Raw genomic sequence first — 12021 nt, forward strand, 5'->3', positions numbered from 1 at the left:
TTTCTCCCCAGAATAACTGCTATTTTCGCGACATGCTATTGAGTGATTCACCAGCGATCAAACCAGTGTGCCACTCCGATAATCCTGACGGCATTCCGACCGTCTTTACCGGAATTAGACTTTAATGATTCAAATCGGCAAAACTCCGTCTCACGTTTGCAAGATTCCAATAAGAAGCGAAAGGCATCGTCACCACTTCCCAAATCATACATTTATAGCATTATTTGAGTGACAGACTCCAGTGAAAAAACAATGTTTCTGTAGAGTTTGTATTATATTTTCAAAAATATATGTACAGTCTATTACAAAGATTACAAAGCAAAAAAGGAAAAAAAAATGTCTATGTAACACGAAGATGTCTAGGTAAAGGATTTTACAGTTCAGCTGTTGGGGAAAATACTTTTGACCAATGAATATCTCAATACTCTCGTCACAGTAAAAATAAATAATAAATTGACAATTCATATTACTGTACATAAACTAAATGAGACAATGAATTGAAATACATATTTGAATGGAAAACCTATAAGCCATCTTTGGTCCTAAATGAGAAATTATGTACAACTGAAATCAGTGGGGTGATATTATCTTCTGCAAGTGAGATAGAAAAATATAGTGCATTTTCAATGTATTCAGAGCTCACTACAGAGTAATGTGTGTAAAAAACAGACAATATAAATAAAATGTACAAGTTTTACAATGGAACATATACAAAGTATTTCTCTGATCGCAAGGATCTTTCTCACACAATCAACAGTGCTTTACTCTTTGGAATCACCAGCCACTATTGTAAGGGGATGTCCACGTCTCATTTTTAGTCATTTTACTTGTCTTGGGGGGGGGAGGGGGTTCACCTTAAATTTTTGTGGCCTGTCTCTACCTTCTGTCAAAACCCCAACCCTGGAGGGTAGTTGGCGTCCCACCTGGGCCTGTTTAAGGATCCGTCCCTTTTTGAGGTGCAGAGGGATGGAGATGACTGACTGCAGCACCTCGTCCGTAACGTTTGTGCTGACCGGGGTGTTCATGCTGGTATTCAATTTAGAAGGCTGGCAGAGCACCAGATGGTAAGGTTTAAGGCAAGGGCAGAAGGAGAGGATCTACAGCCCGCTCCACGTTCCAGAGCAGGGCGGCACACGCCGGCACCCAGCTGGCCGGTGGACCGGCGGCCCCACATGCAGCGTGTGCGGGCTGCTGTGGTTCAGAGATTATGCCCGGCCATGGGTCACATTCGGAGCTCATCGTCACACGGGGCGAATGCAAACAAACACGCTGGCTTCAGCTTCCTCAAAGCCAGCGACAGTCTAACGCACTGATACAAAGCGGAAGGGAGGGATCTCACGCAAAGACATTTTGGGAGATTCTGGAGGTCGACTCGGGAAGCAGATATTTGTTAGCATGAAGCCGCGATAGATTTATGAGGTAGTCAGTTGGATTACTTCAGGGCAGACTACCTCTCTATTCTGAGCTTCTCGCCATTCAGACTGCTGGATGCCAGTCTCACAGTTCCATACAACACGCACGTAGCAATGCACCACTGCCCTAACAGTGTTGGTGTCTTCTGCAATTGGAGAGGAATGTCTCACGTCATCATAACCCCCTTAAACCACTCCAACTGGAAAGACCTTTTTTTTAATAATGAAGAGCAAAGCAAAGAAAATAAAAAAAAGCTGGAGACAGGTTCCACACTGTAACACATTCATTGGTTGCAGGAAACCAGAGGATGGCGGCACCAAAGGATTATTGGTGAACACCTGGTTGCAGAGTCTGTTTTTCACGTTGCCCCGTTATGCATAAATACGAGGGGGGGGGGGGGGGGGGGCTTAAAATATTTATGTATGTTGTAAAATGCAAATGCCTGGGTAGATTGAGCAGATACACTTAAATAAACAATCAAAAGTATCTCTCCAGGCGGTCCGCTGCTTGAGAAAGGTCATCGTGCATTCTCTCTCTCATCAGTAGCTGAGACTTTTCACCCAAACACCAGCAACGTTGCTATAAAACCTAGAACCTAGAACCTTGACATTTCAAAGATGACATATTTTATCGGGAGATATTATTGCTCTGTTTGGTCGAGTGACCCGCTAGTATACAAACAATGTTTATCACTACAACCTCTAGATGAAAGTACATATTTATTTTTATTATTTGATTCAAGTTCTAGGAAGGATACCACAATAACAGAGGAGAAACCCAGCATACTGTCGTATCAGTCCGTCAAAGACATCAGGCACATTCAACCGCAAAGAGTTTACTTATAGTGATACCGAAAAAATATCATTTAAGGCGTTACAGCTTCCGACAAAACCAACACAACACTTTCCACGTATCAGAACTGAGACAGAATGGAAAAATGTCATGAAGGAAATAACAAAAGGTATGACTGCTTTATTTACTGTTCACCTTGCCTTTTTAAGGGTATCACCATCTCTAAAGCCTTTGCGTTAGATTGAATCACCCCTATTTGCCTTAGTACAATCTTTCCATAGTGCTATCTGAGGATCCTTATCATTTATTAAAATTCAGGATGCAAAATATCCTGCAGACAAAATAAATATAAGTAGTAAATGAAGTTTTACGAATGTCTTAATCTCTATGCTTGATATTCATAAATCAAATTTGTCGTTTTCGGCATGTTTTCTTTCTTTTTTTTCAGTCGTTAGGTATAATCATTGTTTTGCTCTTGGCACGTGAACATTAAAAAAAAAAAAGATGATTTCAACAAAATTATGACCATCAAATAAACCCACTATAAAACACTTCCGTAAAGCAGCAAACGGCTCTGTGAACTTTATTCCTAAACACAGCTGAACTGTGGTGCAAAAATATCACCCTTAAGTGAATACCGGGCAGCAGCACCATGCCGCACCTCATGTGCACCCCCACGACTGGGGGGGGGGGCATCCCTACACACCGTCCATAGTACCTAGGAACCTATCACTAGGCCCCTCGAACGCCACGTTTAGCCCGGTTCCGACTTTACCCTGTCGTCAGTTCCAAATTAAGAGGAAAAAAAGAAAGACTCGAGGGGAAGAAGGAAAAAAGACAAGATGTTATGGTTTCATACCATGTCACCGCGGTGGAAATAGGAAGAAAACAAGAGTGAATATAACAGTGAAATCACCACTGTGGGGAAAACTAGTGTTTCTTCGTGGAGGGAAAAATGAGGGTTTAGTGGAATCCATACTGATGGCAACCAGAAAAAAAATAAAATTACAAAGTTAATAAATGAACAATGTAAAATCCATAAAATCATTTCCATTGCTCTGCCTCTTTTCTCAAATACAAGGAAGAGTTCTTCAGAGCCCTGAAAAAAATTAAGCGTCCAGGTAGCATCTTCTCCGGCCCGTGACCGACAGAAAGTCATACCCTTCGTGCGGACAGCCCAGAGGCATGACCGTGTTATTCCGCAAATCCAAGAGCGACAGGAAATGACATGTTTTGGATGACTGTCCGCAGGTAGACCCAGGCATTGTTCTGGATGGGGGGAGGGGGGTCTATGTCACACCTGGACCCCGGTGCCATGGAGGTGCAGCATCTGCGCCCGCATAGTCTGTATGCTGCTCATGATCTTCTTTTGATGACCCACTAAGGTGATTCCCAAGCTCATCACATCCCTAGCAGAGACAGAAACCAGTCATAAATCACGGCACTGGACCATGGAGAGCCAAAACAACGAGGATTTATAGCCTAGGGCATTTTCATTAAATGAAAAAAGGAAGGAAAATAAAAACCAGTAGCAAATACTTATTAATTAAATTCACTGCTAGCAAGTGAAAGTAACTATCGTTATGCAATATGAAGTAACAGACAGCTATGCTGAAGGGAAAAGCTGTTTTTTTTCCCCCGTAAAAATTACTGAATTAAAACTACTGAAACGAATCGTCAGACTAAAGTATTGCGATGGTTTGACACAGTAAATTGCATCAACAAAACCTCTGACATGGCATTTCGATATGATGCTTAAATAGCACCTTTGTCGAATCAAAGGGGAGCCGCTAATTAGCACTAATTAGCGGAATGTCTGCTGTTGTTACCAAGAGCCCGACCTCCGCATGGCGGCGAGGGCGGCGACTCGGCCGGTGTTCTTACTCGATACTCATCCTCGCTACGGACTCCAGTGAGCTGTAGCCGGCTGCTGTGAAGCTGTCTTTGTATCTCTCCATCTTGATGGCCTCGAGCCAATCCCCCACCGAGCGGAAAGTGGTGAAGTCTGGTGTGCTCTGATCTAAAAGGGGACTAATCGGTCTGGAAGACGGAGGGGGGCGGGGGTGTCATTGCCGTGAAAGATATGACCAGGAAAAATGTGCGTGCTAAAGCAAATTGAGCTCAAAATAAAAAGATTGCAAGTTAGTCTGTCTATTTAAAAGGTCAGTCACACTGTCAATTTGTGTGAAACAATGGTGCAACTCAACAATCACAGTGCCGATACCTAGTTGAACCAAATGTAATGCAAAAAATAATACAGTATTTTCTGTTCTATACATGCATGTGTGATAATGCACGGCTTTATCGAACTGTTAGAGTGACCGGACGGCTTTTGGGTGATGCCCGAAATCTCTCGCACGCATTGTACTGTGATCCACTCAGAATTCCTCTGATGGATGTCACAGTAGAGTTCCGAGTTCCTCCAGAACTTTGAAGTCATGGGAACTCATTATATAGATTGATTTTTAAGCCTAGAAATTGACTATAAAACTGTGGAAGATGTTTAAATATGTATAAAGATGCATAAATGATGAGCGGCTGCCGTGGACGAAAGTACAGGAGCAATTGTGGGCCCCCGCTCTCCGGCTGGAGGTCACAGCCTGAGCAGCTCTTACCTTGTACAGGTTCCTACAGGGGTTTTTAGTGTGTTGGGGTTCCGGATCATTTTATCCAGGATGCCCACTATCTGGTCAAACTTGGGCCGCTCGTTGCGGTCTTTCTGCCAGCAGTCCAGCATCAGCTGGTGTAGCCCCGAGGGGCAGTCCATAGGGGCGGGCAGGCGATAGCCTTCCTCAATTGCCTTTATTACCTGGGGGGGCCGGGAGGCGAAGGAGCACCAGTCAGTATAAATCACCCCTGGCTCTCTTTAGCCCTTCGTTTCATCCCTCCCCTCCCACCTCGCCACCCCTAAGGCAGGTTCACAGTTCACCACCGTGTGCGATTCTATGCAGGATCCACCGGCAAACTCACACCTTTGATTCTCAGACATTTAATATGCTTTTTTTTTTTTTTTGCAATTTCAATGGCAAAACACACACATGGGTACATGCACAGATCTGTACTCATATCTTTGTGGGGACCGTCCATTCATTTCTATGGGCAAAACCCTAATCCCACCAATGCCAACCTTAATATATGTATTAAGGTTCTAAGGAGGGTTGGTTTTACATAGGAGATGTTAGTAACTCTTCCAACATCCCACGGATTACAGAGCACCTCCTTCTTTCTCTACGAGCTCATTGTATATTCCTGTCAGGTCGAAGCGACAACAAACACGCATCGCAGTGAGGAGGGACAGCCAAAACACAACTATTCAGGAAGTGTAAATATTTCCTTTCCCGCAGCCCCAAAGGAAAATGACTGCCCACCGTCACAGAGGGCAAAAAAATGTCTGACTTTGACGCCTGTCAAGAAGTCACATGGTCTCGAGTTTTTTGCATTTAGCACATGCAATCATGTAAGTGTGTCTCGCAGAGGCACTAATCATAAATCCAAGTCTATGTACGGCCATCTGTATGCATGTGTCTGCGCCACTGTAACAACGTGCGGATGCAGAGAGCTGGTTCCCCTCCCAGCTCGCCATTCCACCGGTGAAATTCCACTTTTATTATCAACACGATGAACAGCTTTGTCACGCTCATCTGTTCCAATTTAGCCAAAACAAAAAACTATGACTCCTACTCCTCTGCCAGGTTATATTTGATTGAGTGAAAATTTCGGACTCAAGTGAAGATAAATTTGGTCAACTTTTTCATAACTCACTGCCTTAAAACTATTCTTCAGTTAAATAATTATTTATTCCCAGAATAACAATTCCCTGCTGTTCTAAATGATTCAAATCCTACGTATTACTTTCATATGTTGTACTTTGTGCAAAAAAAATAACCAGACCAAAACCGAAACAAAAAGCAAAGCAAAAAAACACAAATCAGCTACTCACATCTTGATTGGACATGTCCCAGTAAGGTCTCTCCCCATAGGACATGACTTCCCACATGACAATCCCATAACTCCAGACATCACTAGCAGATGTGAATTTGCGGTACTGGATAGCTTCTGTCGCTGTCCACCGCACTGGTATTTTTCCACCCTGTTCAGTAAAATTCAGGTCAGTCTCTGAAGTACCTTCATTATATCCTGAATCGTCCCTTAAAATAACTAGATTTCTATAATTAGAAAGACTTCAAATATTAAAAACACAATAATCAATTTTAAATAAGAAACAGGAGTATTAATTGAAACTGCATCGACTGGGTACAGATGTCTGCAGAACTAAAGGTCCATTTTGCATCGAATCCAGTAGCTGTACTTTTATTTGTGGCTTCTGAAATACCTTGTCTGGATGTATCTCGCTCACCGTAGTCGTGTACACGGCTTCAGGGTCATCGTCGATCACTCTTGACAGTCCGAAGTCAGACACTTTGCATACAAGATTACTGTTGACGAGAATGTTGCGCGCTGCCAGATCGCGGTGAACGTATCCCATGTCGGAGAGGTAGCGCATGCCGGCAGCGATGCCCCGCAGCATGCCCACCAGCTGGATGACCGTGAACTGGCCGTCGTGTTTCTGTGGGGTGGGGCATGACAGTTCAGGCAGGTTGACGTCATGGGGGGGTGCCCGGGGGGGGGGGAGGGGAGCTTGGCCAAATCGGCCGCCACGTTCCCCGGCACGTGTGGCCAGGAAACATGTCCTTTAGCTACGCGAGCCGCTCCAGTCCGACGATATTATTCACGGAATCACTCGTACGAAGAAAAGGAAGAAAGGAAGCGACACTCACCCTAAGAAATGCGTCTAATGAACCATTCTCCATATATTCAATCACAATCATCACGGGCTTTCCTGGCAAAAAGAGAGAGAGACGACGGATTTTATGAAAGGGCACATACATATTCATAAGCCAGATTTTTATGTTTGTCGGAATGTTGCATCATTTCCCTGCATCGCATGTCTATCTGCCATATGCATGGGCACACGCGTGCAACCTGCACCACAGTGCCAGAAAAGAGCAAACTTAATGCTGTTATGCTGCTATGCATGCGGCCCCTCATATGTCCTGTGGCGCTGAGAAACAATGGGCTCTTAACAAAAACGATTATAAAAAAGCTGCATCGAGGCTCTTTCATGATTTACCCTTTTCTAATCCAAGTTTTAAAAATCAGACCAAAGTTTCTACTTTGCCCCCTGCGGCTGCGTGACCTCAGACGGCTCATGCATTTCCCGAAGCCCTGATGCATGTGAGCTTTGCGCCGTGCTCTTAAATAAGTGAAGAACAGGGAGGGGTAAAAAATTAGGAAGGAGACCTTTTGGCTCTCGGCTAGGGGTCCTGTGGAAATCGATCGCGTCTTTGTTATTCCCCGGCGGAGGTGGTCGATGCTCACCACGGGTCACGACGCCCTCCAGGTGCACTACGTTGGGGTGGTCAAACTGGCCCATGATGCTAGCCTCGCACAGGAAGTCCCGCCTCTGCTTCTCTGTGTAGCCCACTTTCAAGGTCTTAATGGCCACGGCTGTATCGCGCTTCCCCGGCAGCTTCAGCCGGCCGCTGCAGACCTCTCCGAACTCCCCTGGAAGAAAAGGTGTCCTCGTGACCCAGAGCATAGCCGCTGCACTGCCGCTTACTAACAGCATACTGTCTAGCATGATGTTTCAGCCGTGATTCGTAAGAGGATACGGGTTGGCGTGCGGCTGACAGGCTTACACAGTGGGCAGCACCCCGCAATAGGTTTCCCTCCGAGTTTACAGATACAACGACAAGCTCTTTCACTACCTATGACTATGCAACAGTCATTTACCAGACAGCTTTTTTTTCTTTTAGAACATATCAACTGAAAACCCCACCCTCCATGTGACAGAGCCACTGGAACATCCATCCATCCATCCATTTTCTGTAACTGCTTATCTTAATCAGGGTTGTAGGGGGTGGAGTCTATCCTACAGGCACAACGCAGGGAATAACCCAGGATGGGGCGCCAACCCATTGTAGGGATCCAATTGAATCATACATAAATAAACAAGGATGCAAAGTCTGCATTTCTGTCTTTCGTCGTGATATATTGTGTATATATTTATATTTATATTTGTATATACAGAATATATAGCAGACTTGGGCCTTTACCTGCTCCGATCACCCGCTCGATCTTGATGCAGGAAGCATCCAGCTCCTTGGCGAATTGATGGACGGCTCGGTTCGGGTCCTCGTAGGTCTCAGGGTCGATGTAAGTTTTGGTGCCTGGAAATTTAACTGTAGAAGGGTAAGAGGATTACTGTTGCGATTAGGTATGCACACAAAGCAGGGGGAGCTAGAGGGTCAGGCAGGATTACCGACACTGGCTACTGGGAAGGCATTACTAAACAGCAGGAGCGATAAAACGGCACCCAAGCGCGGGGAAGAAAAAAGAAAGAGACACTTCTTTAAAAAAAAAAGAGACGAACGTACGATACCATTTTCCTTTTAAAGGGCCTTATAAGTGGGTTGATAGAGTTACAGTCAGCTTGAAGCGGCTCGTATCGGCAGCCACAGAATACAGCTTTCATGAAGACCACTTAACAAATAAAGGAACGCTCTCCACACGCGAGTGAATCAGGGCCATGAGAAAACAGAGGCTGTCGGAGGTCTCCTGTCGCGAAATGGGGATTGCACGTTTGCGCGGTGAGTCACGCGCGCGGCTTATTCATCCCTCCCATCTGCGTTTGCGGGTGTGACGTCAGGCCATGTCGCCGTCACACGGTCCTTCAGTTACAGCAGACAGCGCCGTGACGGAATGTTCACCTCTGAATACGGACAGCTTTTTAAACCACTAACAAAGCTTGAAACTACAATTATTGTAATAAAAATTGGACAGAATTATATGCAAATATATCATTTCAGAACCGTTCATTGTTTTTTTTTCCCTCTGTAACTAACAAAGATAATCCTCTAGCCAGATGTATTTGCACTTAAATCACCACTATTTTACATCATGCTTTGGAATTCTAGTGACCAAATCTGTCTATATCACATTTTCCTAATTATAAAACGAGTGAAAATCATATATGTGGTAATAATGACTTTAAACAATCTGCCCCAGGGCAAATGGTGCTGATGGAGCTGCATCGAGGCCCAACTGGGGCCTGGATGAGACCTGGTTGGGACCTGGATAAGGCCTGCTTTGGGCCCGAATGAGGCCTGCTTTGGGCCCGGATGAGGTCTGGTTGGGGCCTGGGTGAGGCCTGCTTTGGGCCTGAATGAGGCCTGCTTTGGGCCCGGATGAGGCCTGGTTGGGGCCATGGGTGAGGCCTGCTTTGGGCCCGAATGAGGCCTGCTTTGGGCCCGGATGAGGTCTGGTTGGGGCCTGGGTGAGGCCTGCTTTGGGCCCGAATGAGGCCAGGTTGGGGCCTGGATGAGGCCCGGATTTGGCCCAGATGAGGCCTGGTTGAGGCTCATCTGGCAGTAGGAACACAAATGCGGAGGAGCGAGATGCCTGGATGTTTCCTTTCCCCGTCTCCATAACCACCTCGTCCATCTGAGCCGTCACCGGATCCGACAACCGCTGGCTTATTGGCTCTTTCACCGGTCCTACGAGTGGCATTTAAGTGCTGTCTCAGGGGGGTGCTGTGCAATTCCCCCTGCTGGGCCCCTCTCTCGCCCGTCATCTGGTCTTGTCTCCAAGCACCGCTTCCAGGCCTAGTGTGGCCGATGACCCCGCCCTTCCATAGTGGCACTGTGCCCGTGGCATGGATCGCTAAGGGCTTGCGGCGAAGGTGCCCACCGGGGCATCTCAGGGGGCATCATTAAGGCCGACCTGCGACACTTACTGGTGACGGCGCAGAGGCAGAGAAGGCCACAAGGCTAGAGATCCCACGTCACCTCCACCCAGAGCCTCCGGAGGGGCCCGGCAGCCCCCAAAGTAAACCTGCCCTCCAGGGACACTGCTATTTTAAGAAAAAATAAATACCCCTCCTTTTTAACCTAAATAGATGATTTCCTCCGAGGGATATTTCCTATTTATTTGATTTTTTATCGATCTGTCTGGCTGTGTCTTTGCCCTTCCTGCTTAAGAGGCGAATGGCTTCTCAATGGGGGGGGGGGGGGGGGGCACAGCGGCACTCACACTGGAAGTAAAGCTCCTCGTCCCCTTCCTGGTCGGCCTTGCTGTATCCGCAGTGCCTGCACAGGGAGACACAGGCGGCCACTCAGCCATGCACAGTTTTTTGACAGGAAGAAGAGCAGCATGAATTAGAAAGTAAGCGGAAGGAGATGTTTGGCACAGGGTTGTCTCTAATTACAAAAGACGATAGTTATCAGGGGAGCGTGCTCAGTAAAACAGCCACTAAGGGGCCTGTTCACATAGGTCCACTAGCAAGCAGTGATGTAGTGGTGTCTTGGTGGGCGGGTATACCGTTATACCACATAATATGCATTTCTGGCAATTCTTAGGTTGGCTGGTATTCAGTAAATCCCTTCTTTAGAGGTGGGGATATTCTGTATACCTGCATACATCCACCACTACAGCTCTGCCAGCAAAACCACTGTCGCCTCTTTTTGTCTTTTTTTGTTTGTTTGTTTTCGTTCTTTTTAAACGACGGTTCATCCGAAATCGCTCAGAAGTCAGAAATGTTCTGGGCCCCGGGGCAAACCATTTACTACGCACAGCTGTTCCTGGTTACTACTTAGTGACCCCAGATGCCATCTTTGGGGGGGGGGAATAGCGGGCAGGGAGAAGGAGAAAGTGAGGTGCAGGCGTGCAGATGCGGCATGGGGGGGTGAAGCAGCTCGTTCCGGCAGATGAATTGCACGCATGGACATACATCAACATGCTGGGATCCCCTTTCATGAAGACTTTGTTGGAACCATGCTGTTTCTAGGACGATTCTAGAATTTTTTAAGGTGGGGGGCATAACAGGGGGCAATAATTCATACGGAAGTGCCAACCTTATCATTGCCCAGTGATATGCTTTGAATCTGTGAGTGACAGGGTAGTGGCACTCCGGTGGCCAATCAGCTTTCAGCTGGGGCCAGTACCCCTGTGGTCACACCCTCTGTGTCGTTTATGCTAATAGCTACCCTTGGAAGGACAATTCTTGAGGAAATAGTCCATGGCAGATGAAAGATATGGATATTATGGTCCATAAAGAAAAAAGATTTTTTTTTTTTAATCCAAATGTGAGCCTTTTAGAGCTTTATAGGCTCTCAGGTAGCACAAAATCCACACATAAGTAAACCTGTGATGCGCAAAATGCTCTCAAAAGTGCACATGCAAAAGTGAGTCTGACCCCTAGGTGTGAAAGAAGTGTGATGCATCATGGCGGCATGCCACAGACGAATGGTGTGCGTGTGGACTCCACGGCTATGGAAGCCTGTGGGTGACAATAAAGGCTAATTGACAAACAGCGACTCACAGGAGCGGAGAGTCAACAGGGCCCGCGAGAGCGTACCTTCTCCCAATGATGAAGCCAAAGACCATGAAAACCAGGATGATAGTCCCGGCCACGGCCACCACGGCAATGATGATGACCGGGTTCTGTTCGCTGGAGACAACAGTGGCTGCAGGGAGGGACACAGCAGAGGATACGCCGTGATTCTGATTGGCTCGGCTAGACTAGCTCCTCCCACCAGATCCGTCCAGCTAGCGCCAATATGGAGGCTACGTGCGGATGAAAAATAAGTGATGCTGCACTTGACTACGGAGCAATAACTCGTTTTTTTGTCCTTCCAGCGAGGACGGGTGGTCTATTTTTATGGTAAGGACCTCTACGTGTATCGTTCCGCAGTGTTAAAATGTAGGCTTAATAGTCCCAGGTGAAAATGCCGGTGCCCTTCATTTGAAACAATGACA

General features: G+C 46.5%; 1 protein-coding gene across 4 annotated transcripts in view; it reads right to left on the reverse strand.

Annotated features, from left to right (window-relative positions):
- Window positions 1-255: 255 nt before the first annotated feature.
- Window positions 256-12021, reverse strand: part of epha7 (eph receptor A7) — a 60587-nt gene continuing 48821 nt past the window's right edge. The window contains exons 8-17 of one of the 4 annotated variants that reach the window (XM_048986376.1): window positions 11621-11729; window positions 10297-10352; window positions 8322-8435; window positions 7585-7770; window positions 6984-7045; window positions 6563-6772; window positions 6146-6295; window positions 4821-5014; window positions 4090-4245; window positions 256-3614 (exon numbers count right to left, since the gene is read on the reverse strand). In XM_048986376.1, coding sequence (XP_048842333.1) covers window positions 3500-3614; window positions 4090-4245; window positions 4821-5014; window positions 6146-6295; window positions 6563-6772; window positions 6984-7045; window positions 7585-7770; window positions 8322-8435; window positions 10297-10352; window positions 11621-11729 — 1352 coding nt within the window. In that variant the 3' untranslated portion in view covers window positions 256-3499. Of the gene's footprint in view, window positions 3615-4089; window positions 4246-4820; window positions 5015-6145; window positions 6296-6538; window positions 6773-6983; window positions 7046-7584; window positions 7771-8321; window positions 8448-10296; window positions 10353-11620; window positions 11730-12021 lie in introns of all 4 variants that reach the window. The other 3 variants (XM_048986374.1, XM_048986375.1, XM_048986373.1) reach the window with 3 other exon arrangements.

Source organism: Brienomyrus brachyistius, chromosome 19, assembly GCF_023856365.1.
Source record: "Brienomyrus brachyistius isolate T26 chromosome 19, BBRACH_0.4, whole genome shotgun sequence".
Lineage (NCBI taxonomy): Eukaryota > Metazoa > Chordata > Actinopteri > Osteoglossiformes > Mormyridae > Brienomyrus > Brienomyrus brachyistius.